We start from the raw sequence: 27,922 nt of genomic DNA, 5'->3' as shown, positions 1-27,922 counted from the left end.
AATAATCAAGTTAAGCAATACAAGCAGGATATAATGTTAAGAATTTAATGTAATTTACCTTTATAATGGAATGAGGATTAAAGGAATGTGGTAGATATCTCTGTAGATACAGAAGCAAATCACTTAATAAATTTCAAAACATTTCTGATAAAATTAAAGTAGCCTCCTTAAAGGCTACAACAAACATTGTACATAAATGGAGAAAATGACTAAGCATTTCTTACAATATGGGAACAACACAAGAATGCTCACATTCTGATTGGTATTTAATGTGTACTGGAGGTCCTAGCCAATCAAGTAAACATAGAAAATAAATAAAATACATTAAGTGTTGAAAGGAAGGAGAACAAAATGCTATCATTTGTAGTTGATAAAATCATTTACATAGAATTTACAGTTTAATTTACAGTAGCATCAACAGATAAACCAGGACATCTAACAAGAGCATAAACAGTTTGCTGCTGTCATAGTCTATTAGAAATGTAATAAAATATATGACTTAAAGTTATAACAACTAAAAATAGGAATTAACCTAACAGAATTTACAATACTTCCACATTGAAAATTTATGATTTCATTAAAGAGCAAAAAAGCTGGCATGGATAAATAGAGTAGCATTTTATACATGGGAAAACATCACAAGAATTTCAGTTCTCCCCCAACTGCAAGTTTACTCAAAATTCCAGCAAGGAATTTTGTGTTTTGAGAAACTTATTTATTCTAAAATGTATGTGGAGGAATCAAGGTCCACAAATAGCTAAAATGATTTTTAAAAATGAGTGCTTATCCTAACAGACAATTACAAAGTCAGAGTATTAGAACAGTTGTGCTATAAAGAAGAAACCATAAACCAGAGGAGGGAAAATGGATTATTAAGCAGGTAGAAATCAGAAAACTACTTCAATATATATGGAAAAATACAAAGTTGGATTCTTAGCTCTCACCACGGACAAAGGTGAACCCCAGATTCATCCTTTACTCAACAAATATTCATTGAGCATCTCCTAGGAGTGAAGGACTTTTCTAACACTGGATATATGCCACTGAAAAAGGCAAAAGTCCCTGCCGTCGTTAAAACCCTTAGTGTAGAAGGTAAAAGTATAAGGCCAGTAGACGCTTGGAGTGGGGAAGGGCTTGTAAAACAGGGATCAAAAATCACAAAGCATAAGCAAAAATGCACTTAATGGGCTTGATTATACCATAATTAAATCTGAGTACACTTTGTGACCCACCCATATAGTGCAGAGGAAGCCTCTTACATGTCCATAAACAGAGGCTGTTCATTACAGTGTTGTCCTAGTAGCAGGGAGTTGGAACCAACTTAGATGTCTGTCTCTAGAGAGATGAGAAAACAAAATGTGATGGATGCATGCTGTGGAATGCCATGCATTAGTTAGAGGCACTGGGTTAGGTGTACACTCAACAGTAAGGAATAGAACTAATCATAATATTGAGTGAAAAAAAAAAGTAATAACAGAATTGGATCAATAGCACTATATCATGTATGTAAATATAAAAGATATACAGTCTCAACCAAATCTGTACATTCTACAAGAGTGCATACATGTAAGTAAAGTGAAAAAAAGTGTTAGTTGCTTAGCCATGTCTGACTCTTTGTGACCCCATGGACTGTAGCCCGCCAGGCTCCTCTGTCCATGGAATTCTCCAGGCAAGAATACTGGAGTGGGTAGCCATTTCCTTCTCCAGGGGATCTTCCTGATCCAGGGATTGAACCTGGGTCTCCTGAACATTGCAGGCTGATTCTTTACCATCTGAGTCCCCAGGGAAGCCCATACATACAAGGGCATGGTACGGAGCTGGTTCCATTGGAATGGGAATGAGGGATGAAGGGAAGAAAAATGAATGTGTCTTATATGGATGGATCGTGATAATAATGAGTTAAGAGTTAAATAATGTGATTAATTCAACTCTCCATAACTAAATCATTTGGACCCCAGAAGGCAGGGGACTGTTTGAATGTAGGATAGCTCCAGTTGGCTCCGAGTTCTTCCGACATTGAGTTCTTCCTACGTTTGGCTAAAACTGCCCTCCTGTAAACACCCAGCCACTGGTCTGAGTTCTTCTGTCTGGCATCATACCCAGTGAATCTTCTGTTCACCCTCTTTCACAGAACGGCACTGCCAACATTGAAACAGCTGCTGTAGTTTATTGTCTTCCCCCTTCCAGTCCCACATACTCAGATCTTTCAGCTGTTCTTCATATGACCTGTTCAGCGTCTTCTAAGCTTCAGGGAAATATGCAATGACATCCATAACCACTATTAAATGTGGCTTGCTCATTTGAGAAATATGGCTGAAATTCCACCAGGGATCAAGCTTCTCGTAAGGTGCTATGCATAGATGCTCAGGAAGAAAGGAAATCACTTCTATGAGAGTTATAATGGAAAGATTTTGAAGTAATAATCATGTTCTACTTGATTTTGAGATATATAGAGTTCAAACAAATCTTTGCTGTCCAGAATGAGTGACCACATTTCATATATATTGATTTATTCAGGAAATTGCCACTGACCATGTTTTCTGTGCCAAGGATTGCTGCGGTCCCAGATAACTGGAACATGCTTCTTTGTACCATGCAGAATGAATCAAAGGCCCGGGGCCGAACCCTGGAGAGCAGGTTTGCTTCTGGTGTCCCTTACCGAGCCAACCAGAAGGATGCTGATGTGGCTCCTGCAGTTCCCTTCTTCTCTACTATGGTTTGCTGTGACCCAGGAAGTCAGAATGGCTCATACTTTGGGGTTCCAACCACAATATCTATTCTTGTTTCCCAGAATTCCAAGTTCCTCTCTTTAATAACTTTAAAAGGTAAGGTCAGTGGGGCGAAATGAATCACTAAGGTTTGAAGATGGATCAGAGAATGGGCATAGCATGTGGTACATTCCACACTAAGCAGGTCTTAATTTAAAATGTGAACTAGCAGGAAAATACAAAGGGCCTGAGAACCAAGGTTGACAAACCCTTCGGGAATGGGCTCCTAGTCAGTAATGTCTCGAAATGGGGCACAGTTTTGTGCGGCATGCATTTCTATGTGCTGTGGAGGATTCATGGGGAGACTCAACCACACTTTAAAGCCTAGTCAGAAACAGGAAACACACCTTCAAAATCCCCACATGTGTCACAATGCAGAACCACGTTGGTGCTGTTGAAGTGGTTAGTGCGTAAATGAAATGAGGCAGAATCAAAGAGGAAGTGTCTCTAGGGCAATGTTTGGAAGGGATCGAGATCAGAAAGGAGGTGGGTCACCCAGGCTCGGGGGAGAAGGGTGTGTGAGTGGGTCTGGGCTCCCCCCATCACCAAGACCAGCATGGGCAGGTGCAGAGACTGCGTGGGCTGTTTTGGGAGTCTGAGGTCCGGTATACAGGTCCATCACTCAGGAGCCCCCCAACGCCACTTGCCTCAACCAGCCTAAGCAGGGAGGCTGGGGCATTGTCTGTCCTCTGCCCAGCCACTTGTTTTTCAGATGAAGGAACAGAGACCTAGAAAGAGGAAGAGGTTTGTCTGCAGTCACATTGTCATGACTGGAACTCAGGCTCCAAAGTAGACACCAGCACTCTCTTCTCTCCCCTCTGGTCACCTGGTCGAAAGATGACCAGACGTCAACTGTGTTGTGCTGGTAGCACCTTTAACAAGTCAAAGAGAATAGGTTCAGGCAGTCGTATTCCAAGAAAGAACAGTGGGAGGGTGATGGGGTTTTGAAGCTCCTTGTTGTGTATGCATGGGAGGCAGGGCAAGGGGACTGATTTCTATGAGGCTGATGAACAAAACATCTTCAGTCACTCAGACCAGGAGAGTCTAAATTGTCCCCTAGAGTTTGGTCTTCCAGACCCACACCTGAAGGAGAAGCAGGATCGCTGGCGAGAGCTGTCACCCATCTCTTCTATAAGTGCTTCATCCAGTCTCCATACCTTCAAGGCAGGACATCCACATAGTCACTGCCACTGTTCTCTGGGGAGAAAAGGAGATCAGCCATGAGGCTCCACACCCAGGAGTCACCCTGACCAATACCTCTCGTGGGAAAGAAGTGCTCTGCCCAGGCATAGGGTGGTCTTGATGCCACATCAGAGTGGCATCTTCAAGGGCTAGGGTACCACAGGAGCTCTCCTGGCAAAATAGGGGGCCTGTTTATAAGTCAAGTATCAGAGTTTCCAGCACCAGACGCCTCCACTCAGCAGCAGAGAACCTGTGCTTCCCTGAGAGTGGGAACACCTGAGGCTTGTTCTGAGGTGGCCACATGGACGGGGCAGAAGATGAGCAGCTCAGAGGAAGTTCCTTCCCCTTTGATGGCTGAGGATTTGGGAGCTCGTCCTGCCAAGGCTGCCTGAGCTTGGACAACTGGTGTGGCGAGACTCTCGCTCAATTCTTGGAATGAACTCCAAAGGGTTCTCCTCTTGGGATTTGTGGTTATTTTACTATCCCTGAGACAAATACTACCGCCGCCCTCAAGCACCCCGAGCAGCTCATCAGAGTTTGCCTAAGGACTGCAGCACAGGTACATTCCTAGGTTGCTCCTCTGCCCCACTTTAATTCTTTGTATTTTTATTTTTTTCTGTAAGTTATGGTAGAAAATGGCCATGGGACCACATCTGCAGCAACTATAGCAAGCAAATCTGTGACAGGGTACACACTCCTCTACCTAGGGCAGGGGGACAGAGAAACAATGGGAGAGGAGGGCTGTTTTCTTATAATTAAAAAAATGTGCCTAGTCTTGGGGAGGCGAGAAGCTTGCTCGGGCAGTCTAAAGGGCAGCTTGTCTGTAGGCAGAGTGCAGTGGGTGTGGGGTGACTGCAGACTTCCCGGAACCCTCGGTTCCCCCTCCCCGTGCTCCCTAGCTAGCACGCTGCTCCCATTGAGTCACCTGCCCACTGAGGACTGAAGTCCCTTGAATGGAGCTCTGACCATACATCCCCCCTTGAGAAAACAGGGTTAAACTGTAAATATCTCAGGAAGTCTGAGCTAAGTTCCAACTATGTTGTGACTGACAGATACTAGATTCTTTTCTGCGAACAGATTCCAAGGGGTGTACACAAGAGTAGCTGCTTGGGATAGGACCTGGATCCTGTGCACTCAGATTTACTGATCCTCTGCAGTCTCATTTCCCACCATGGCTTAATAACTCTTGGGGTGTATCTGAAATAATTAGCCCCTGCTCCCTGCTAAGGCGCTCCAGTCGTGTCTGACTCTGTGCGACCCCATGGACTGTAGCCTGCCAGGCTCCTCTGTCCACGGGATTCTCCAGGCAAGAATACTGAAGTGGGTTGTCATGCCCTCCTCCATGGGATCTTACAGACCTGGGGATCAAACCCACATCTCTTATGTCTCCTGCAGTGGCAGGCAGGTTATTTACCACTAGCATCACCGGAGAAGCCCAGATTGTCCACTAACACTACATAAATCAATGCTTAGCAAATATTGAACAAAATGTAACAGGATGAGGCTTGGAGAAGGAAGTTGAAGCAATTTTCTCAGTTGAAAATTCTGCTTTTTGGCCATCTATTCCCAAATATGTGATTGGCACAAGGTCACAGGGTGAGTTTGAAGTAGGCTCACGGAATGCCCAGGAACCCCTCCACTCTTTGGGCTGCCTGAGCACAGAGCGCTCTGTGCATTTGCCACCACCAGAAGCATGAAGGCTCTGCTCCCCAAGATAGAAAATGCTGTTTGCAGGATGAAGCTTTTTAGAGCTAACATCATAGAAAGGAGCAGTTATCTGTATGGATTCTACCCAGTAGGGCGGTAGTAGAAGTGGGACTAAGGCTCTTGTCTGGCCCCCCTAGGAAAGTTTTTACCATAAATACCATCCAACTCTATCGTCGATCTTCTCCATCTCAGGGAGGATCTGGTTCTCTTTATTGGCTTTACAAGGTGAAACACCAGTCCTTGATTTGGCTTTTCAAACTTGGAGATCAGTTCCTTTAGGTTTGGAAAGATCTCTCGTTTAACACCTTCCACGGTCTGCAAAAATGCAAGAAGGAGAGCACTCATCACCAGGCAACTATGTGTGAGAGGTGACACTTCTCACAACAGTGGTTTTCAGGGCTGCCTCTGAGCCGCGAACTGAAAACATGTGGCTGGCATCTCATGTGTGGGAGCGCACACCACACACAAAACACAGAAACCTTCCCTTTAAAAACAGAGGCTTGAGCTACTGTGAGTTAAGACGATTAACAATCAAGGGTCCCCACCTCAGTCTGCAGTATTGAGTGAGTTCCCATCCATGGCAATTTGGGGGCAGCTCTTGTAGGTACCCTGTGGAGGGTAACCCCTCTAAGAGCTTATGTGAGTGTGTAAGCAACTAATGCCTTAGGACTTCAATGGGAAATGCAAAATATGTAAATTCTATACTTGATGGTGGTTCAGGGTTAGGAATTGGTGCTGTCCCTGCATGATCCTGGGTTCAATCCCTGATCAAGGAATTAAGATTTCACAAGCCACATAGCCAAAAAAAAAAAAAAAAAAAAAAAAACCCACAAAAGCCTACATACTAGAATTCAGAACCTCCGTGAGAGGAAAATAAGACCAAAATGTCCGGATTTAAATTGAAAATGGAAATGTCAGCATGATTCAGATAAAATTATGAGCAGTTGTTTTCTGTTTACCAGCTATAAGCAAAGTACAACTTCCTAGTCATTTTTTTTTTTAAATAATGCTTTCACTTTTTTTTTGATGTGGACCATTTTTAAAGTTTTTATTGGATTTGTTACAATATTGCGTCTGTTTTATGTTTTGGTCTTTGGCCATGAAGCATACGGGATTTTAGTTCCTCAACCAGGGGTCACACCTGCACCGCCTGCGTTGGAAGGCAATGTCTTAACCACCTGACCTCCTGGGAAGCCCCTCTACTATAATCTTACAGAAATAATTTAAAAACACAAAAGCTTCCTCAGTTCTTATGTAGTTGTGTCTCTTCACGATCACTGTGGTTCTCAGAGGGCCAAGGTGTTGATCTGCAGAGAGGGGTGGCGATGGGAAAGCTCTGGGACCTGCAGTGTGTCAACCTCCATGACAGAGACTCAGGCTGAGGCGGAAGTCAGCTCCACGAAAGGCTTTTGCATCAGCCCAAGGCAGCATCTAGTACCGGCCCTAATGTAGAGCTGCTTCTCATGAAACACCCCTGTGTCTGTTATAACAGATGCGGATGCCTCTCTGTTTTCTCCAGACAAGAGACAAAATGGGGTGTTAAGGAATTATCCAAAATTTCCCAAAATATGCACAACAAAAAAATAAATGTTTTAAAATGAGTTGCTTTAAAAGTTTCAAAACTGTTCTTTAAATTTCCATGTATATCCTTCAGCTGCACCCCAAAGGTTAACATTTTATTGTATTTGCCTTTCATCCTCTCACTTTCTAAATATACAAATCTACATATATTTATCCTTTTTTTAAAAAAAATATATGGAAGTTACTGACATGATATCCCTTTAACCTAAATACTTCCTACTTCCTAAAAAGCAAGAATATTACATAACCAGACTAAAAATGAGGAAGTTAATCTTGATGTGATACTGTTTACTAATCTACAGATCTTATTCAAAAATTTGTCAGTTGCCTCAACAATGTCCTTTGTTTCAAAGAAAAAATTGTGTGTGTGTGTATCTGGGGATCATTGTATATTCAAATCTCAGATAGTCACAGGGCACATTAGCATATCAAAGATTCTGAGAATTCTTGAAGTAAAAAATCTGCTTAACCATTTTGCAAGTATTTCAGAAAGATTATTTCCGATTATATACTACTTATGATAGTAATTAAAGATTCAATGACATTCATTATACTCTACTTGCTGCCAGAGAAGTAACTTCGAAAGAAGAAAGGTTTTTCTGCTCAGCGCTCAGTAAACCAGACGCATTAACAAAATCCCCCAAATTGCCAGTTGACTGAGGCTTCCTTTTGTATTTTCATCCAGGTATGGCACACCCCCCCGACTCCCTAACATTCGGAGCTCTCCCCGCCTTCCCTTTGCACCCAGCCTATCGTTTAGTCTTCTGATTTGACAGCAGTCTTAGATAGGGTTCAGGTTGGTGTATTTGCCCCTGGAGTGACTCTGTGCCTCACATTTATGAAAACAGCCTTGTTTGTTTTTTTACAAAAAAAATTGAACCGAACTCTAGTGTGTCCCTATTTCTCTTAAAGGAAGACCAGGTTAACTGCTGATCTGACTCCAACCTACACAGTGCTTCCCAATGTAGAATGCCTCCACATGGCCACATCTCAGAGATGTTTTTAGGTTCTTCTCCCCCAGCCTTTGTTGTTTTTGTTACAGGAGTTCTTATATGTCCTTACCTGTATGTTGTAATACCCATGTTGCTCTTTGAAGATTCGGTACGTGTAGACAAAATTTTTAAACCTGTGGAAAGATGACTCTGTGAATCACAATGTTCTTATATGCAAATCCAGGTAACATCTATCACTGTATTTTGTGTGCAATGCCTTTGTCATTCTTGAATCCCTATAAGAAACTGATCATTTCAGGCTTTCTCATCTGTGGGAATTTGAAAGAGAGGTTTTTTTATTCTGATGGAAATCTGGGCTGTAGTAAAGGGAATAAGGAGAGAAAATTTAGAATTTTCATTGTCTTGGTATTTCTCTCTAATTTTTTCACTTAGCACTTACTTGAAACACTATGCAAAATACCATTGAGCCATTCCTGTGTTGTTTATTAATTGAAATGTCACTGATCTCATTACAGACAGTTAATGTAACTAAAATAGAGAAGGTTAGGAATTATGTGCAAGGAAGTGGTGTGTTGGGCTCTTATTCTTCATTGGACCAGGAGCCACTAGATGAGTAATCTATCTAGAATTTAGATAACAGACCCAACTGAACAATTTCCAGAGCAAGAAATAGCATACATTACAATATTTCTTCAATTCCCAGATGCCATCAATTGTAGGATACCATATCAATTTAATAACGGCTTTTGAGGAGAAAAAAATGCATCCCTTAAATGCCTCTCTCAGTTGTTACCTATGTTCTGATTCCCAAGAAATATTAAAATGTAAAAAATGAGGATCAAAAACATTAACATGAGGTTCAAATGATCTGATTCATCACTCCTCACCCCTTCACTTGCACCCACGCCAAGGAATCAGATGACTCATCTTTCAACTGAATTGGGAAGGCAGATAGCTACTTACAGTTCATTGCCAATTGTCTGGAGGCTTTAACTGACTTCAAATCCCAATCCTTTTTGTGGTGTTTCCTGAGGCCAGAATAAGCTAGTGGGTGTCTCTGAATGACATAAGCAACAAAACCTTTTACATGAATCCTTGTCTATAAGTGACATATTAAAGTATTCCACTGCTTGGGAAGAGGTCCCACAAATATCTTTTCACAGATATCTTATTCAAATCAGGATCCAAACAAGGTTCATACACTGCTTTTGGTTGATCACATGATTTCTTGAAACTCATTTATTATATGGCTTAAATTAAATTCTTAAATAAGTGACTTTATTTTTAATTAATTGTATTATCAGTCTAAGAAAGTATTTACTAGAGGAGTTTGAAAGAATAAAACAAAAGGAGGTTCTGTGTTAATTAGTCCAAAAGCCATATACTAACTATCAAGTTAGAAAGACAGACATTGCTCAGATATAGTCTTACTCTTTGCAAAGCACTTTTAATGAAATAACAAACCAAATTGCAGCAAAACTTTAGAAGAAATTGATTTATTGACCTTGTAATACCAATATGCATTTATTTTGAATGTTTATCCAAAAAAAGCACTGTAAGAGATTACAGAGCAGTGAGGTTAGTATCTACTTCATATGGCTGCAATATTATTAGTGTTAGTTGCTCAGTCATGTCCAACTCTTTGCAACCCCGTGGATTGTAGCCCACCAGGCTCCTCTGTCCTTGGGATTCTCCAGGAAAGAATACTGGATATTGCCATTCCTTTATCCAGGGGATCTTCCCAACTCAGGGATCAAACCCAGGTCTCCTGCACATTGCAGGCAGATTCTTTACCATCTGAGCCATCTAGAAAGCCCACAATATTATTGGGTCAACATAAAAACTTGTTTTAATGCCTATTCTAATTATTACTTTATAGATGACATTTATAAAACTTTTAAAAAGATACATGATTTTTCAGTGTGCATCTACACTTAAGACAGGTAAAAAGACCCTGGTGCCTTCTGCCCCCGTCACCATGGTGACAAGGGAGTCATCTTTATCCTCCAACACTCACAGTCTTCCCTCCACCCTCACCTGGAATCCATTCAGCTAATCTCATCATGTCCTTTTTCCCTGTTGTTAGTCATTGCAAGAATCCCAGTCTCTGCATGTTGTATATCCCCCTGTGTTCTAATCCTACAAGGCTTTGTGCAGCCTTATTGTATCCCCTTCTTCCCAGCCATGAAATCCTTCTTTGTGTTCTCTAGTGCTCAAGGTCTGCCATCATCAAATTCTCCTCTATCTTCAACCTCTTCTCTAATCATCTCTGTCACTCTCTTGCTCCAAGGACACCTGGACACACTGTCTCTGTCCCAGCCAGTTCAGTTCAGTTGCTCAGTCGTGTCTGACTCTTTGCGACCCCATGGACCACAGAGCTCCAGGCTTCCCTGTCCATCACCAACTCCCAGAGTTTACCCAAACTCATGTCCATTGAGTCAGTGATGCCATCCAACCATCTCATCCTCTATCATCCCCTTCTCCTCCTGCCTTCAATCTTTCCCAGCATCAGGATCTTTTCAAATGAGTCACCACTTTGCATCAGGTGGCCAAAGTATTGGGGCTTCAGCTTCAACATCAGTCCTTCCAATGAACACGCAGGACTGATCTCCTTTACGATGGACTGGTTGGATCTCCTTGCAGTACAGGGGACTCTCAAGAGTCTTCTCCAACACCACATTTCAAAAGCATCAGTTCTTTGGCACTCAGCTTTCTTTATAGTCCAACTCTCACATCCATACATAACTACTAGAAAAACCATAGCCTTGACTAGACGGACGTTTTTTGGCAAAGTCTCTGTCCCAAGGACCCTGCTTCTCTGGGACTCCACTAAAGGGATGCTGCTGTTACCTGCATAACCTCTCCTTGCAGGCCTGGACGAGAGGCCAGAGTTCTTGCTTCTGTAGCATCTCAGTGTCGTTTCCTGTCTCCAAACTCTGGCTTTGAGTTTCGTGTAGATTATGTCACCTACTGCCCAATCAAGATGTCTCTATTGATGACCGCTCCTGAACTCTGGGTTATTGTCTTTCATTTCTCTAGGTTCTAGCTCCTTGCTCACTGTCACTGCCTTCAGTACTATGCTGATCTAAATTGTTTGCAATTTCAATTCACAAGTGGATTATTCTTTACCACCCCAATTTCTCCATTCCTTGAACCCACCTCCTCCAATAATCTTGTCTTCCCCTACATTGCCCACTCGTTCCCATGTTCATCACCAGGATTGGCTCATAATTTGTGGGGCCCAGAGAAAAAGGAAAATTTAGGGTCCCTGTTTAAAAGTTATTAAGAATTTGGGGATGGTAACAGCAGTACAGGTACTTGGTTGATAACCAAGTACAGGCTCTGTGAGTCAGGCCCTGTGTGGCTGCATAAGGTTGCATGCCATAAAGCCAGCCTCACTTGTAACTTTGACCGTATAATTGCCAATAGTGGAAACCTTCTCATAATGTGAGTTTCATGCATCCCATTCTCTTCATCCTGCTTTCCATCTTCTCTTTCCCTAGTATACGGACCCCAACATTCCCTTGACCCTACAGACCTTCCAGTCCATCGATCCTATCACTTTTCAGGGTTTTCACTTACTTGTCTTGACTCCCTTCTTTACCCAGATTAGATGGCTTGCCCATCATTATAATCACTCTTTTCAACTCCTTTACCATCTTTCACTTTATTTCCTTAATTAGCAAACCCAGAATCCTGACCGAGCCCAACTCACTACCACAGTGTGTGGCTGGTAGACACACAGCCATGTTCATTGTTCTCACTTAGATAAATGACCACAAATTTCAACTGGACCCGTAATTCTTCCAGGCAGTCATTTATTTTCCTATTCCTCTCAAACAGTGATTCTATACCATTTGCTTTCTTCTTAAACCTTCAACATCTCACTCATAACTGATGACTTCACTGAGAAGATTAAAGCAATGGTAAGAGAATTTCCAAATTCCCATCACCACACATCTGCAGGCATAGACTCTGCCTTTATCACCATGGATGGCCATTGCATGCTGATCTGCAAAGCTAATCCTTCTTATTTCCACTGGTTGTCATCCACTTTCATCTATTCAAGGACATAGTTCTAGCAATTTTTTCCCCTCTCTCTGATGTTATTATTATTCTTTGCACAACAGTAAGGGTAGTCCTTTTTAAAAATATGAGTCAGATCATGTCGTTCCTCTGCATAAAAATATGGTTTAGTCACTTTTGAAAAAGAAAAATAAAACTGGTGTGGGTGTGTGTGTGTGTGTGTGTGTGTAGTGGGATGCTTCTGTCTTAAGTCTCCTTATAAAGCTATAATTAAAACAGTAAGGAACTAGCTCTGTAGTGGAAAAAACATTAATGAAATAAAATAGCCCAGAAACAGACCCATAAATATGTAAAAACTTGATATATGACTGAGCTGGCATAACGAATCAGTGAGGAGGGGAGGGACTGTTTGTTAAATAGTAATGGTAATGTTTTCACGTGGAAACAAATAAAATTGGATTCTTGCTTCACGTTCTAATTGAAGACCCAATTATAAAGAAACAAAGCACTAAACTTAGGAGAAATAAAAGTGACCAACTTAATGACCTTGAGTTAAGGAAGGAGTTCTTAAATCACGAAAAGTACCAGTCAAAAGATAAGATTAATAAAACTCACAATATTAAAATTAAAACTTCTATTTATCAAAATATACTATAAATATACTATATACTTTTGTGATAAAATCCACAATTTTGGAGAAGATAATGGCAACCCTAATGTAAAATGAGAACATTAATGTGCAATAAGAAAATGATAAGTACAATGACCAATAAGCAAATGAAAAGTTGCTTCACTAATAATCAGGCAAATAGAAATGAAACCACATTAGACTGGAGAAGGAAATAGCAACCCACCCCAGTGTTCTTGCCTGGAGAATACTGGGGACGGAGGAGCCTGGTGGGCTGCCGTCTATGGGGTCGCACAGAGTCGGACATGACTGAAGTGACTTAGCAGCAGCAGCAGCCACATTAGATATCATTTCATGCCAAATTGGCAAAGATGTAAGAGTTACTAATTCAAAATATTGGCTGTGATATGGAGCTATACAAAGTTTTATATACCACTAATGGGGGTGTAATATCTAATTACCAAAGCCTTAGAGAACAATTTGGCAAAACTTAGTAAAGTTGAACTGTGTACAGTCCATGAGCCCAAGTGTCTACTCGTTCACATTGGCACTGTTGAAATTGACAATGCCAATATTTTATTACTTATAAAGCAAAGATCAGTGAAACTATGTATTTGTTACATTTAAGTATACTTTAAAAGTCGTAAGTATATTACAAAGTACAAATAAAAGTATAAATTAGTGAAAATGTATATTTTCTAATATAAACTATTATCAGATTAAATTAATCAAAATACAGTAATCAAAAAATAACACTCCATAAAACTTTAAAATTACAATTAACAATAAAAATTTAAAATAAAAATAGCTTTTTAGTGCAATTTTGAGATTAAAGGGAAAAAATGGAGGGGTGAAGGGAGGGAGAAGAAGGAATGTAGAAAGATGGGGTATCAGTGGGTCATCCTTGAATTCTGGGGGGTTTTGGTGCAAGTTTTTCCATCTGTCAGAACTCTGTTTACACTAGTTGAGGGATGCTAAAGATGTAAGAATAAGCTAGGTAAATCTTCTCTTATGATTTGTTCATCTTCAAACAAACATCTCTTGTTCTGCAGCTTGGAAAAAATCTTTTATGAACATTTGACTCTTTGTAGTAGTTAATATCTCTTTACTGAAACCAAGCTACAGAGTTTGTTATTTAAGCCTTTAGTAATCTCAGCAGTTAGCTTTCTAGATTCCAGAAAATTACCACTGCTCTGAAACAGCCTTTGTCCAAACACAAAGCAAAACAAAGAGATAAAAAGTTCCCACCACTGAATATGTATTATTTTTGCCAGCAACCTCACCCCTTTTATCCCTTTTGAAGTCCACTATTTTGTGGTAAAGGCTATGTTTTAATTCTCTAGTAATTTTCTTTTAAGGAGGTTTTACTTTTTTCAATATTTAGGAAGAAGACTTTTCAAAAAACAGATGTAAAGTGAATACAGTCTTAACAGATGTGTCCTTGACTTTCCCCCTGTGCATTTAAAGAGGATAGGGTGACTTCAGGCTGATTCTCTTGGGGAGAGAAGAGGAGTGATGGGTAGATGGGGTTGACTTGGTGTGTGTATATTCCTGTCTTACCAGGTCTCAAGTCTTATAAAACTGTGATAATCAATATCACAATATTGTCACATCTACAGACCACTATAACCAGCCACAGGACCTCTGCCATCCAGGCACTGTTCAAAGACCTGGCGGAGCAAGGCAGCTGCGCTGAGTCAGAGCACCTAGTGCTTCAGGGCAGGCATGCCGGGGTTCATCAGTAGGAAAGGGGAACTTTTGAAAATACACATTTATCACACACTGAATTTTAATTGTCCACTTCCTCTTCTGTAATCTGGGGCTTCCCTGGTGGTTGTGGTAAAGAATTCACCTACAGTGCATGTCTGATTCCTTGGTCAGGAAGATCCCCTGGAGAAGCAAATGGCAACCTGCTCCAGTATACTTGATGGAGAATCCCGTGGACAGAGGAGCCTGGCAGGCTACAATCCATGGAGTCCCAAAGAGTCAGACATGACTTAGTTTCTCAACAACAACATCTTTAATTCACACTCAGACCAGAATAGTGTCTGCTTTGTTCATTCTAGCACATTACCTGTCTCATAGCATATTCTCACTATTTGTTGGGTTGCATTGAATTATCTTAATAAGAAATGTGCCAAACATATATGGAAAATCTAACCAATAAAATACTTCACAGAACAAAAGGAGGTGGAATGTTTTTGAACTGAAAGACTATTGTAAAAATATAAACACTTACCAAATTATATTTTAATCTGTAGTCCTAGCTTCAACCTGCCCCTGAACTCCAGACTCAATTTTTTCCAACTATTTAACATCTTCTCTTGGATGTCTGTTAGGCACTTCAAATTTAATACATCCAGTACCAGTATATATATGTGTGTGTGCTGGATATTTTCCATATCTCCAGATCCTCTTTCTAATTTTCCCCACTCTGCTCTGTGTTCTGACCTCTATGGGCTCCCTTGCTCTCAGACTTCTGATTGGTTTAGTCAGGGGGAGACATGTGTACAAAGAGTACATGTGGAAATAGATAAAAGGATGTTAAACCAAAAAGGATAAAATAGAACGTTTTTTGGCTGAATTCATCAATAAAGGCACACTCACCCAGGATTTTAAATTAGTATATTAGCTCATGTACCTGGGAGTGACATAAACATTTTGCTAGACTGGTAAATTAAGGCATGGATTTAATAATGGCTCACATTCCATAGAGATTAAAATGCTAAAATTTCCTTGGCATTCTACAGAGAAAGGAATCTAAAAACTCAGGAAGATGAGAATGTTATGATAAATGTATTTATGCAAACTATTTAGTTATTCCTCTCCCCCCTTTATGTGACTTAACTATGCTTAGTCACTGTCATGTCCGACTCTTTGCCACCCCATGGACTGGAGCCCGCCAGGCTCCTCTGTCCTTGGGCAAGAATACTGGAGTGGGTTGCCATGCCCTCCTCCAGGGCATCTTCCCAACCCAGGTCTCCCGCATTGCAGGTGGGTTCGTTATGGTCTGAGTCACCAGGGAAGCCCCTTAGGGGACTTAATGATGCCCTAAAAAATAATTGCAAGGAGAGTGCCAGCATCTTTGAAAAACTCTGGCTCTGTGCTGTAAGCTAGAGCTGACATTGAGGAATTCTGCAATGGAACTGGGTTCCCTGATTTCAATGGAAATAATGGGGTGCACTGAAACAATGAGGTTAGGTATTGGTGTTCAATGAGAGACAAAGAGAGCCAGTTATCAAAAACCACAGAGATGTAGCAGTATAAGAAACAGCTTACTGGACATCTGTGGTGATATTTAATTGATTCACTGGATTGCAAAGCAGAGAATGATGATAGACAGTCAAAAGTTCTGTTGGATATAAAGTAAACAGAGAACTTCTAGGTCTGGTGGAAGAACCCTGACTTGAGTCACAGAATAGGGATTCTTGGGTGACTTATTCAATTTATAGATTTAATCCAGTCCACAGTCTCAGATCCCTTTCATTGAAAGGAATGTTGGGTTTCTGGGCTACTTTAAGAAAGAATGTGACAACACTTCAAGCCTTTCCCAGAAAAACCTACAGGGGGACTGTATACTGGAAAAAGGAAAAGTGCTCATGTTTTCGAGGGTTATTTGATAGTGACTCTGAATTGACACTAATCCTTAGAGACCCAAATGTTCCCCTGATCCGGCAATTCAGAATTAGAAATCCCCAGGTCAGGTGATATAATAAATTTTGACCTGAGTCTATTTTGAGTGGGTTCAGTGGGGCCACAGGACCATCCTGTGGTTATTTCTCCAGTTCCAGAATGTACTTAAATACTTCATTGTTGTTCAGTCACTAGGTCATGTCTGACTCTTTGCGATCCCATGGACTGCAGCACACCAGGCTTCCCTGTCCTTCACTATCTCCTGGAGTTTGCTCAGACTCATGTCCATTGAGCCCGTGATGTCATCCAACCATCTTGAGGTGTTTATGGTGGCTCAGACAGTAAAGAATTTGTCTGCAATGCAGGAGAACTGGGTTTGAGCCCTGGGTTGGGAAGATCCCTGGAGAAGGGAATGGCAACCCACTCCAGTATTCTTGCCTGGAGAATCCCATGGATTGAGGAGCCTGGCAGGCTACAGTCCTTGGAGTCCCAAAGAGTCCCTAACACTTACACACTTGGAAACTGGCAAAATCTTGTTGGTTCTTTGAATCATAGAATGAGTACTATAGTAGTGGGAAGGCCCAAGCATGAGCCCCTATAACTGGTTTCATCTTCCAAGACAGTAAACTGAAGCAATTCACATCCCTAGAAGAAATTTCTATACTAAGAGCACCATCAAATCATGAATTGTGTGGTGTGTTGACTCCTACCACATTCTCATTTAGCTCACCCATTTGGCCAGTGCAATCACTAGAAATGTCTTGGAGAATGACTATGAATTATTGCAACATTAATCAAAGGTTATTGTATTTTCAACTGCTGTTCTAGATGTGCACATTTTGGGGGATAAAATAATTGCAAATCTGGCACCTAGGTCTATGAAAAGATTTGCTGTAGGCCAAGCAAAAGCAAACCATCTGTCTATCTGAAATTCCTAATAGCAAAATAGTCAGAACCAATTTGCCTTCATTTGAGAAGAATAGCAATACACAGTCACGGTCATACCACAAAGATGTGTCAATTCTTCTGGTGTAATATAACCCAGAAGGACATTGATTATCTTAATGTCTTTAAAAAATGATGTTGGTTCATTTCTGAATTTGTTCCTATTAACATTTCTCCTTCCCTTTAATAGGAATGTTTAGACCATTTGCATTTAATATGATCATCAATATGATTGAATATCAGATATAACATCCTGACATTTTACCTTGTTTGGTGATGGATATTTTTGTATTCTTATAAATATTATTGAACACATTTCTAAGGGTGCAATTAAGCTACTTGGAAAAAGTTAAATATTTTTGAGTCTTACTTAAAATCTTTTTTAGGTGGGACAAGAGAAGCCTTGAGTAAAGGGAAGTTATTGTTTAGACTGGATAAAAAAGCAAGACTGAAGTTTGTTTCCTACAAGACACCTGATATAAAAATAAAGACAGAAAAGTGTGATCCCACTGTCCACAGGGGAACAGCAAACTTGTTGAAATTCTCAGAATAAAGTCTAATAATTAACTGAAAAAAATAAAAACACAATTGGATTAAAAGTTAATTGATGGGGAAAATATATCCTATTAACACTAATAAAAGTAAAGCTAGCAATGTCAGCTAAAGTAGACTTCAGAGCAGGGATTCTAACCGGGAATAAATAAGGGGATTTTCAGAGAGATAAAGGTGTCAATTAATCAAGAGGATATAACAATGCTAAATGTTTATGTATGTAAGTATTTTTTACAAAATGCATAAAGGATAGATGTTTTTCCAAAGAAGATATACAAATACAAGAGACATATGAAAAGGTGCTCAACCTGATGATTACTAATCATCAGGGAAACTGAAATCAAAATAACAGTGAGGTATTACCTCATACCAGTTAGAGTTTTTGTTGTGTAGTTGCTAAGTTGTGTCTGACTCTTTTGTGACTCCATGGACTGCAGCCCTCCATGCTCCTCTGTCCATGGGATTTCCCAGGCAAGAATACTGGAATGAGCTGTCATTTCCTTCTCCAGGGGAGAAGGATCGACCCGCATCTCCTGCACTGGCAGGCAGGTGCTTTAGCACTGAGCCAGCCATTAGGGAAGCCCATCTGTTGGAACAGCTATCATCAAAGAGACAAGAGATAGCAAGTGTAGGTAAAGATGTGGAGAGAAGGGAACCCTTGTGCACTCTTGGTGGGAATGCAAATTAATACAGCCACTACGAAAAATAGTATAGAGGTTCCTCAAAAAAGTGAAAATAGAAATGCCATGTTATTCATTAATCCCACTTCTGAGTATATGGCCAAAGGGAATGAAAACGAGATATCTAAGAGATATCTGTACTCCCTTATTCTTTGCAGAATTATTCACAATAGCCAAGATAAAGAAACAACCTATAAGTTCATCAACTGATGAATGGATAAAGAAGACATGGTATGTATAAACAGTAGAACATTATTCAATCATGCTAAACAGAAGTAAATGCTGTCAGAGATTAAATGGTATCACTTATACATGGAATCTTAAAAGAAAAAAAAAAACCTGTTGATTAAGAGACAAGGAACAAAAATTCACACTACCGTCTAAGTTGATGCACAAAAAACTCAGCCCTACTAGAAACAGAAGGGCTAAAAACATAGCTAACAGGAAAAGACTGAATACTTTTCTGCAAGGTCAGAAAATGATGAGGATTTTTGTACTCATCACTTCCACATTGTTCTAAAAGTCTTAGATAGTGCAATAAGGCAAGAAAAAAAATGGAACAGAAACATTGAAATGGGAGAAGTACAGTTATCTTAATTGCAGATGGCATATAGAAAATCATACAGAAATTCTACCAAAAAAGCCACTAGACCAATAAGTGAATTTAGCAAGGTTGCAGGATATAAGTTCAATACATAAAAATTAATTGTGTATCCACTCACTTCAATTGAATAAGTGGAAAGTGAAATTAAAATAATTTAAAAACTTAAATCATTAAAACCTGTTATCATGTAGAATAACATCAAGCATTTGAAATTTTAGGGATAAATTTGACAAAAGATGTACAAGATCTGTTACAAAACATTTTTGAGAGAAACTATAAAGGATATAAATGAAAGAAGAGGTTAAACTATATTTATGGATCAGAAGAATTAATATTATCATGTTGGTTCTCCCCAAATTGACCTATAGATTCATGCAATCTCAGTCTATCATCAGTATTTGTGTGTGTGTGTCTTAGTTGAAAAGTTGAATCTGAAATATGTATGGGAATACAAAGGATCTAAGATAGTCAAAATAACCTTGAAAAAGTTGAGTGATTTACACCATCTTATTTCAAGACTTATTATAAACTGATGCTAACCAACATAATATAGAATTTGGATAAAGAAAAAAAATCAAGGCTGAGAGCTCAGAAATAGAGTCAGACTTATATAGTTAATAGTTTTTGTTTTACAAAGGCACCAAAGCAATTTATTGGGAGAAAGAATAATCTGTTCAACAATTGAGCTGGAACAAATATGTGGCCATACTTAACAAAACACCAACCCCAACCTTACCCAAATGCAAAAATCAGGATGGGCTACATGAACTGTGAAAGTTAAAACTTTCCAACTCTAGAAGAAAACATAGAAGAGAACCTTTGTGGATTACATTAGCCAAGGGTTTATTGTATATTGACATAACTGAAATCACAATCCATCTTTTTCTCTTAAAAGATACATTTGAGTTCATTAAAATCAAGAACTTCTGTTCTTTGAAATATACTTCTAAGAGGATGATAAAACAAGTTACAAGTCAATAAAGAATGTTTTAAGACTTGACTTCTGGCTTTCTCACTGCTCTTGATTGGAGTGTACATCCATGCAAACTTTGATTGTACTAATTTGTCAATGTGTGTAAAAATGTTAAAATGTTTAGGGTATTATCCTGAGGAGAGAGTTGGGCCAACTCTCAAAGATGTAAGCACAAAAATATTAGTTGTATCAAATTACATTGGGTCCACTGGACCAAAGTGGAAATAACCTAAATGTATGAAAGTGTTAGTTGCTCAGTCATGTCTGATTCTTTGCTACCCTATGGACTGTAGCCCACCAGGCTCCTCTGTCCATGGAATTCTCCAGGCAAGAATACTGGAGTGGGTTGCCATTCCCTTCTCCAGGGGATCTTCCTGACCCAGGGATTGAACCTGGGTCTCCCTCATTGCAGGCAGATTCTTTACTGTCTGAGACATCAGGGAAGCCCACATGAATAGTTACGTATAAATTATGACATATGCAATCAATAAATAGTAAGCAATCATAAAATTATGATGTATATTGGCTTTCCTTGATCTGGAAATGTACCTATTATACATTGAAAAAGAAGTTGTACCTATGACTGATTCAGTTGATGTATGGCAGAAACTAACACAATATTGTAAAGCAATTATCCTCCAATTGAAAGTTTTAAAAAGTCACAAATCATCATATATATGATGAGTAACTTATGTACATATATAATATTCACTTATACATGCATATGAATAGAGAACAATCTGGAGAGATGTGTGTTGAAATATCAAGAAAGGTGATTTCTGAGTGGTGAGACTGAGATAATTTCTGCTCTCTTTTTTATACCTTTCTCAACATTTGATTTTTCTAAAACAAAAAAGCTTAATTTTTTTTCTTACTTTCTGAACTCAAGTCTTTCCAAAGATCTCAGAATATGAAAGCTGGAAATGACTCTTGGGATCTCTCACTCACTGTTTCTGTTGTTGCCATAAGTCATGGTTTGAGTTCTTCTTACCTGTAACCTTCCTATGACTACAAAAAGTCCCTCCTTTCCCTTCATACCAGCAGCTGAATCCCTTATATCTCCAAATATCTATTCCATTTTGACTCTGCTGATTATAAAGCTAGACCCAGTTCCAACTTCTAACTGTCAAGTCACCTACATAGTGTTTTGCACATTGGTATTTTCTGCACACTGTATCAGACTGTGAGATCAGGTAACATTTCCTGTCCATACTTACCACCCACATAACTGTCTGGTCGGTGATAATATGCTGCTAGACTAACTTTCCTCTGTGACTTCCTTTATTTCTAACCTTCTCCCTAAAAACCTCATTTAGATCTGTGAAAGCATGGAAGTTGGTATATTGCTATTCTAGCACAGCAAAGAAGAAAGGGTAGTTCTCGAAGAAGCAAAATGCAAGATTCCACATATCAGGATCTACTGCCAAGCCCAATGCATGGAAGGCTCCTGCTTGGGCACTTTAAAGAGTTCCAAAAGGATCACCTTGAGCATTAGAACTAGGGACATTGGTAAGAAAGGCAGGATAACAATCTATTATGACAGTTTGATCATGGACCTCTTAGTTAATAAGAAGCTCCATTCCATTTCCCACAAAATAGGCATATATCACCTACCAAGGATGGCTTTCCAAAGCATAAATAATTGATGTGACATGCTTGGCACAATTTTTGGCTCATGGAAAGCAACTTCATAGTGGCTCTTGTTGCACTGATGTAGAAAAACAGGCTAACACTTGTGTTGTAGATGATTTTCACTTTGCTCACACAGGGTGTATACTGGAATATGAACTGCTTTATGTGACCTCAGAGGAACCTTTCCTGAAGCCAACCTAAGGTAGACTCTGCCCTTGCTGAAATGTGCCTCTGATTTGTTTTCACTTTATTGACTTCTCTCACTGGAATGTCATTTCACGAGGGCAGGACTAGTGTCTGTACCATTTATTACTATTTCACCAATGCATAGGACCATACCTAGAACACAGTAGGCACTCAGTGTATGCTGTTGAATGAACGAATGACGGTTTTAGTCACCCTCCAAGTCCTATCTTCCATGAAGGCTCTTGACTCCTTGATGAATGAATCATTCCTTTCTCTCAGTTCCTATCATGCCCTAACGTAAGTCATCAGTTATCACACACCTCACAGGGCCCATTTACTTCTCTATTTTTCACTCTAGACTCTGAGGTGTATTGAAGGCATTAACTGCTATAGTGCTTGACATGAAAGTGCAAGCTTAGTCACTCAGTCGTGTCCAACTTTTTGCGACCCCATGGGCTGTAGCCTACCAGGCTCCTCTGTCCATAGGATTTCCCAGGCAAGAGTATTGGAGTGGGTTGCCATTTCCTTCTCCAGAGGATCTTCCTGACCCAGGGATTGAGCCCAGGTCTCCCACATTGTAGGCAGACGCTTTATCATCTGAGCCACCAGGGAAGTCCTTGACATGGGAGACTTTAAAAAATTGTTGAAAAATTACAATCGAATGGTCTATACTGATGTAATAAAATTTCACAAGAACTATGAAAGGGGCCAAACGGGTTTTGAGGGGGCTATTTGATCTGAGCCTTAAGGCTGAGGGTGCCTGAAATTTTGTTTGCCTTTTAGTGACATGGGCAGGGAAGAGGGTGAACCTTGATCAACTGCAGGTGTCTAATGGATATTTGTTCCTGCCTCTCCATTTGATTTGTTGTTATTATTTGTATTCAATTTTTTAGGGATTTTTGCTTTGGATGAATATTTAAGTTAGCATGATGTATCACAGAGCAGTTATGCATAAATGTCAATTATTATAGAGAATCCCGGTATAGGTTAGATTACCTATGCTGAAATCTTGACCGAGTTCCCTCCTATCTATTTCACATACTTGGCACCTCCTTTTTTTCTAATTTTTAAAATTTATTCTTTTATTTTGGCCATGCTGAGTCTTCATTGCTTTCCCGTGGGCCTTTTCAAGTTGTGCTGAGCGGGGGCTACTCTTTCTTGCGGTGCTCAACCTCCTCATGAGCTGCTTTCCCTTGTTGCGGAACACAGGCTCTAGGCGCACGGGCTCAGCAGCTGTGGTGCACGCTTTAGTTGCTCCACGACCTGGGGAATCTTCCTGGACCAGGGATCAAACCCGTGTCTCCTACATTGGTAGGCAGATTCTTCTCCATTGTGTCAGCAAGGAAGTCCCCCTTGCACCTTCTTCTAATTTCCATTCCCACTGCTTGCCCCACCATAGCAAGTGCCTCACCAGCTCCCATCTAGAGACACAGCAGTCTCTATTGCCATCATTATCTGCCAGCTTCAGTATATTATCCTTATTAGATTGAAGTTCCCAAAATTCAGTACCAGTCTTGTCATTTCCTTTCTCAGAAAACATCCATGTTTCCCCATCAACTACAGAGTCATTCTTTTAAGACCCATAATATTACTCTAAACTGACTTTGATTTGTTTCCAAACTACCTTTCTAGAACCCTGTGTGATTCCTATATGCTTTAAAATATCCGTTTTCTGGACATATGTTCCTGCCTTTCCCTCAACCTACAATACCTTCCATCTCATTTCTGTATAACTAAATCTTATCTACTCTTTTAAGTCCCAACTCAAATACCACCTCCTCTAAGAAGACTTTACTGATCATCTCCTCTGGTTTTAAATTTGTATAAAACTGTCTCTTCTGAAATTTATACTTTACCCTTATTTTATTTATTTACATGTTGAAAAACTTGTAAGTTGCCTATTGGAATCACCTTAGAATCCCCCAGGGCCTTAGCACAGTGTTTCCATAGATAGTAGGGACTCACTACATTTTTATAAACATTTTTAAAAATCACCAAAGTGATATCTGCACATATAAACCACTTAAACAGTGAGAAAAAGTTATCAAGTAAGAAGAATGAATCCACAACCTTCTCTTCCCCACTTATTCCTCCTAAATTTCCCAGCTGTAACCAATATTGTGAATTTCTAATACACATTTCAAAAAGTGTTTATGGATATACAGGGATATAGGCATCCCTTTTTTCTTTTTTTTTTATACAAATGGGATCATACTTAATATCTTGCCTTTTTCACAATAGATCTTGGAATTTTTTCCATATTAAATATGGGTTTACTCAATCTTGTTAATGCCAATTTGTACATACTTATGCAGTAATAACTATAAGATATATTTTTATTAATGAGATTTGCAATCAAATGTTAGGCTTTCCCAATGGCTCAGTGGTAAAGAATCTGCCTGCAGTGCAGGAGCTGCAGGAGCTATGGGTTCAATCCCCCAGTAATGAAGACCGCCTGGAGAAGGGAATGGCTACCCACTCCAGTGTTCTTGCCTGGAGAATCCAAGGGACAGAGGAGCCTGGCGGCCTACAGTCCATGGGGTCTCAAAGAGTTCAACACGACCTAGTGACTGAATAGGAAGTGAAACAAAGTGAAGTCGCTCAGTCGTGTCCAGCTCTTTGTGACCCCATGAACTGTAGCCCACCAGGCTCCTCCATCCATGGAATCTGCCAGGCAAGAGTACTGGAGTGGGTTGCCATTTCCTTCTCCAGGGGATCTTCCTGACCCAGGGATTGAACCCTGGTCTCCCACATTGTAGGCAGCCGCTTTTACCATCTGAGCCACCAGGGAAGACCAGTGACTGAATTGTTATTCACCATTCAAAGAAGTTGCATTTAGCAAGTGTAAGCACTTTTATTTCCCCAAAATTGAATTTCCTCTGGTTATTTTCAGTTTTAATTCTGGACCACTGAAATGATAAACATGGCATCATGTTATTCTTTTGTGTTTATTTATCTATCTAATATTTTCTTATTTTTTCTTTTTCATATTCCATTTCAGAGAATCTCCCCCTCTTGCACTTGGTCTAGTTTTCTATTGTTTTTAAGAGCTCTTCCATATTAATGAAGTTTTGATTTTCTTCTGTTGGTTTGTTGTTAATAATAGTTTTTTTGTCATTGTTCTCGTTATAATGGTCATATTTAACCATCTTTTCTTTTTTGTTTTCTGGTTTTATATCTTGTTAGAAAGACTTCCTCAATTCCAGGAATATTTTTTAATAGTTCCTATTTTCTTTTAATACACATGGTTTCATTTAGAAAAAATAAGTTCTGTATTAGAACCACTTTGAATTAACTTTAAGAATTAAGAAAGGGATTCAGGTTATTTTTTCTAAGTGACCAGCCAAGTGTCCCAACACAGTTAATTATCATTCATCTTTTCCTCACTGATTTGAGATGATCTTTTAAATATAAAGTAAATTCCTTATGTATTTGACTTTATTTCTATCAGACTCTATATTCCAAATATTTAATTGATCTCTCAGTACCAAACTCTTTTAATTATTGTAGTAATTACTGTAGTAATGTATTTTAGTATTTGGTAGAGCTAGTCCCCCTTCTTTTAATAAAAAACTTTTCTGGCTCTCTGGCAGGTTCCCTGTGTTTTATTTCCCATCTGGATACATTTTACTATCTTTGAAGAGAAAATTTAAGATTCTGTTGATTTGTTTTACTAGAAAAATGCTGAATTTATAGATTAATTATGGTAAACTGGTAAGCTTCCAAATTGAATTCTTCCTTCCATTTAAGTCTTCTAGTGAGCTCCCCAGTAGATATTAAAGTTTGCACATTTCATATTATATTTATTCCTAGGTACTATTAATTTTTGCTGATGTAAATGAGGTGTTTTATTATATTTTCTTACTAGTTATTATTTCAGTATGGAAGCTGTTGATTTTTAGATTTCAATTATAAAAACTGATATCCCTACTGAATTTTCTTAAATATTTTAGTAGTTTTTTTTTTCAGTTAAATCTAGATTTCAAAGGTATAAAGTCAACTGTAAATAATAATTTTACATCTTCCTTTTCAATTTTTACCTTTATTTATTTTGATTAATTACACTTGCTGATATCTCCTGGAAAATTTAGATAGTTACATAGTAGTGCTCATAATCACTTTGGCTCATTCATGATTTTAGGGGTAATACTTCTAGCACTTCATCTGGTGTTAAGGAAGCATCTATCTAGCTATATATGGTTAGGAGTGTGTAAGTGAGTGCATGCATGTGCACACATGAGTATGGGTTTAATTGAGGGGTAGACACTGAATTTTATTTAGTACCTTTTAAGCAAATTTGAATGAGTTATACAGTTTGCAACCTCTGACCTATTAACACACAATTAAACTGATACTTTTCCTGACATGGAGCTATCCTTTGTTTCTTAGGTTGGACCACAGTGTATTTCCTGCTTTAATGTCTTGCTGGCTTCTGTTTTGTGAGTAGTTTATTGAAAATTAATAGTAAAGGAAATTTAAATTGGTCTGTAGTTTTCTTGTGTTAGTCTTTTTTTGAAAAAAAAAAAAAAGTTTTACCTTCATATACAGAAATTGAAAAAAATCAGTAGAAAGAAGACAGCAACTCAAGCTAAAAATGGGTAAAGGATATGGGTAAAGGATATTATGCAGCTCTCGAAAGAAGAATTAGTGATGGCTAAAAAATATATGAAAGCACTCTCAACATCACTTGTAACTTGAATTCAAACTGCTAACACCTGAAGGCTGCCTTCCTAGTGTCACATAAAGAAAGAAGACATCCCTGTCTATTCTGTCAGTAATGACACTCTTTTTTGGCCTCGTAGCTCCCAGTTCTAAGAAGCACTGAAGCTTATCCTTGGAGACACTTGGGTTTTAATTCTTGTAACAGGTAAAGAAAAAGTTCAGTGTTCCCCACAAACAGAAGAATCCTTTAAAGATAATAGATTTCCCCTGATATTTGTTTAAGATTGGTTTCTAAGCTGGGCTAAGCAACTTCCTTCAGTAGTGTAGCTCTGATGCTCTGGCATAAACTTTCACATGGAACTCAGCTTCTTTGGAGACACCCGATGTGTTACAACACAAGCAAGTTGTTTTAGACATCCCAGGGTCTGTTTCTGCATCTACAAAATGGTAGCCTTGACAGACTACAAGCAGGATGAAAGGAAATCATGTCCATTGAAGCCTTTTACAAATGTAATAAAGTCTGAAATGTTATTAGTATCTGAAAAATCACAAGCAGAGCCAGCCATGTAAAAACATGGCCTCTCAGGTTAAAGTGTCATGTTTCCCGTACTAAATAAATCAGCCTCTGTAGGAGAGGAACTTTCTCACATGGCTGCCTTCTCTGTCTCTCTGCTCCCTTCCTATGCTTCCTGAAGCCTTATTCTCACCACCAGCCCCACTCTGCTGCTCCACAGAGTCTGCTCACGGAGAGAAGGAAAGGTGGAGGAGCTTAGACAGACTTGTCCCTTCCATTCCCTGGTGGCAATGTCTAGCTATTTCTCATTCTGCTCATTTGGGCTGCGAAGTCAGTGAGGCACAGTTTCTTTTCCACCTGGATATCAGTCCTAGACTTAACATATGCGTGGAAGGTGAGGCTACTCACGAGACACAGAGGCACAGGACTCCGGGCATAGACTCGCTGTCTCTTAGCAGATAGTTGCCATCCACTCTTTCCTTGAGCAGCAGGGTCTCACAGTCTCGCTTGGACAGAGGGCCATGGTAATAAGGCAGATCCATGGGGAGCCCTCCGGTACCCCAAGTCGAGGGACGAATCTGAGGAGAGAATTGGAGGCAGCTGGCCTAAATGGGACGTGTGGAAATACCTCTTCCTGCTCTGGCTTGTAGGAGTGAAATAAGGTTACTCTGTGGGACTCAGATAGTTTCACAAGAT

General features: G+C 39.6%; 1 protein-coding gene across 2 annotated transcripts; it reads right to left on the bottom strand.

The window, feature by feature from the left end:
• Positions 1-31: 31 nt before the first annotated feature.
• Positions 32-27,922, bottom strand: SH2D1B (SH2 domain containing 1B). Of its 2 annotated transcripts, none has more exons than XM_061120241.1 (4): positions 27,635-27,922; positions 8,301-8,364; positions 5,807-5,972; positions 32-3,965 (listed from the first exon to the last, which is right to left on the bottom strand). In XM_061120241.1, the coding sequence occupies exons 1-4, from the start codon at positions 27,766-27,768 to the stop codon at positions 3,928-3,930; spliced, it is 402 nt and encodes a 133-aa protein (XP_060976224.1). In that variant the 5' UTR covers positions 27,769-27,922; the 3' UTR covers positions 32-3,927. The 2 variants fall into 2 exon arrangements, with proteins under 2 accessions (XP_060976224.1, XP_060976225.1); XM_061120242.1 differs by having other exon boundaries at positions 5,816-5,972; positions 27,635-27,920.

The sequence above is a fragment of the Dama dama genome, chromosome 20 (assembly GCF_033118175.1).
Source record: "Dama dama isolate Ldn47 chromosome 20, ASM3311817v1, whole genome shotgun sequence".
NCBI lineage: Eukaryota > Metazoa > Chordata > Mammalia > Artiodactyla > Cervidae > Dama > Dama dama.
The sequence above is the reverse complement of the archived record's forward strand: the minus strand, read 5'-3'. Positions and strand labels throughout refer to the sequence as shown.

Excerpts from the sequence above, each read along its gene's own strand:
- SH2D1B (XM_061120241.1), bottom strand. The coding sequence starts at position 27,768 with ATGGATCTGCCTTATTACCATGGCCCTCTGTCCAAGCGAGACTGTGAG. Across the intron at positions 8,365-27,634 it reads GTCCTGTGCCTCTGTGTCTC|GTTTAAAAATTTTGTCTACA; the intron begins GTGAGTAGCCTC and ends ATCTTTCCACAG. Across the intron at positions 3,966-5,806 it reads AGAGTTGGATGGTATTTATG|AGAACAGTGGCAGTGACTAT; the intron begins GTAAAAACTTTC and ends TTTTCTCCCCAG.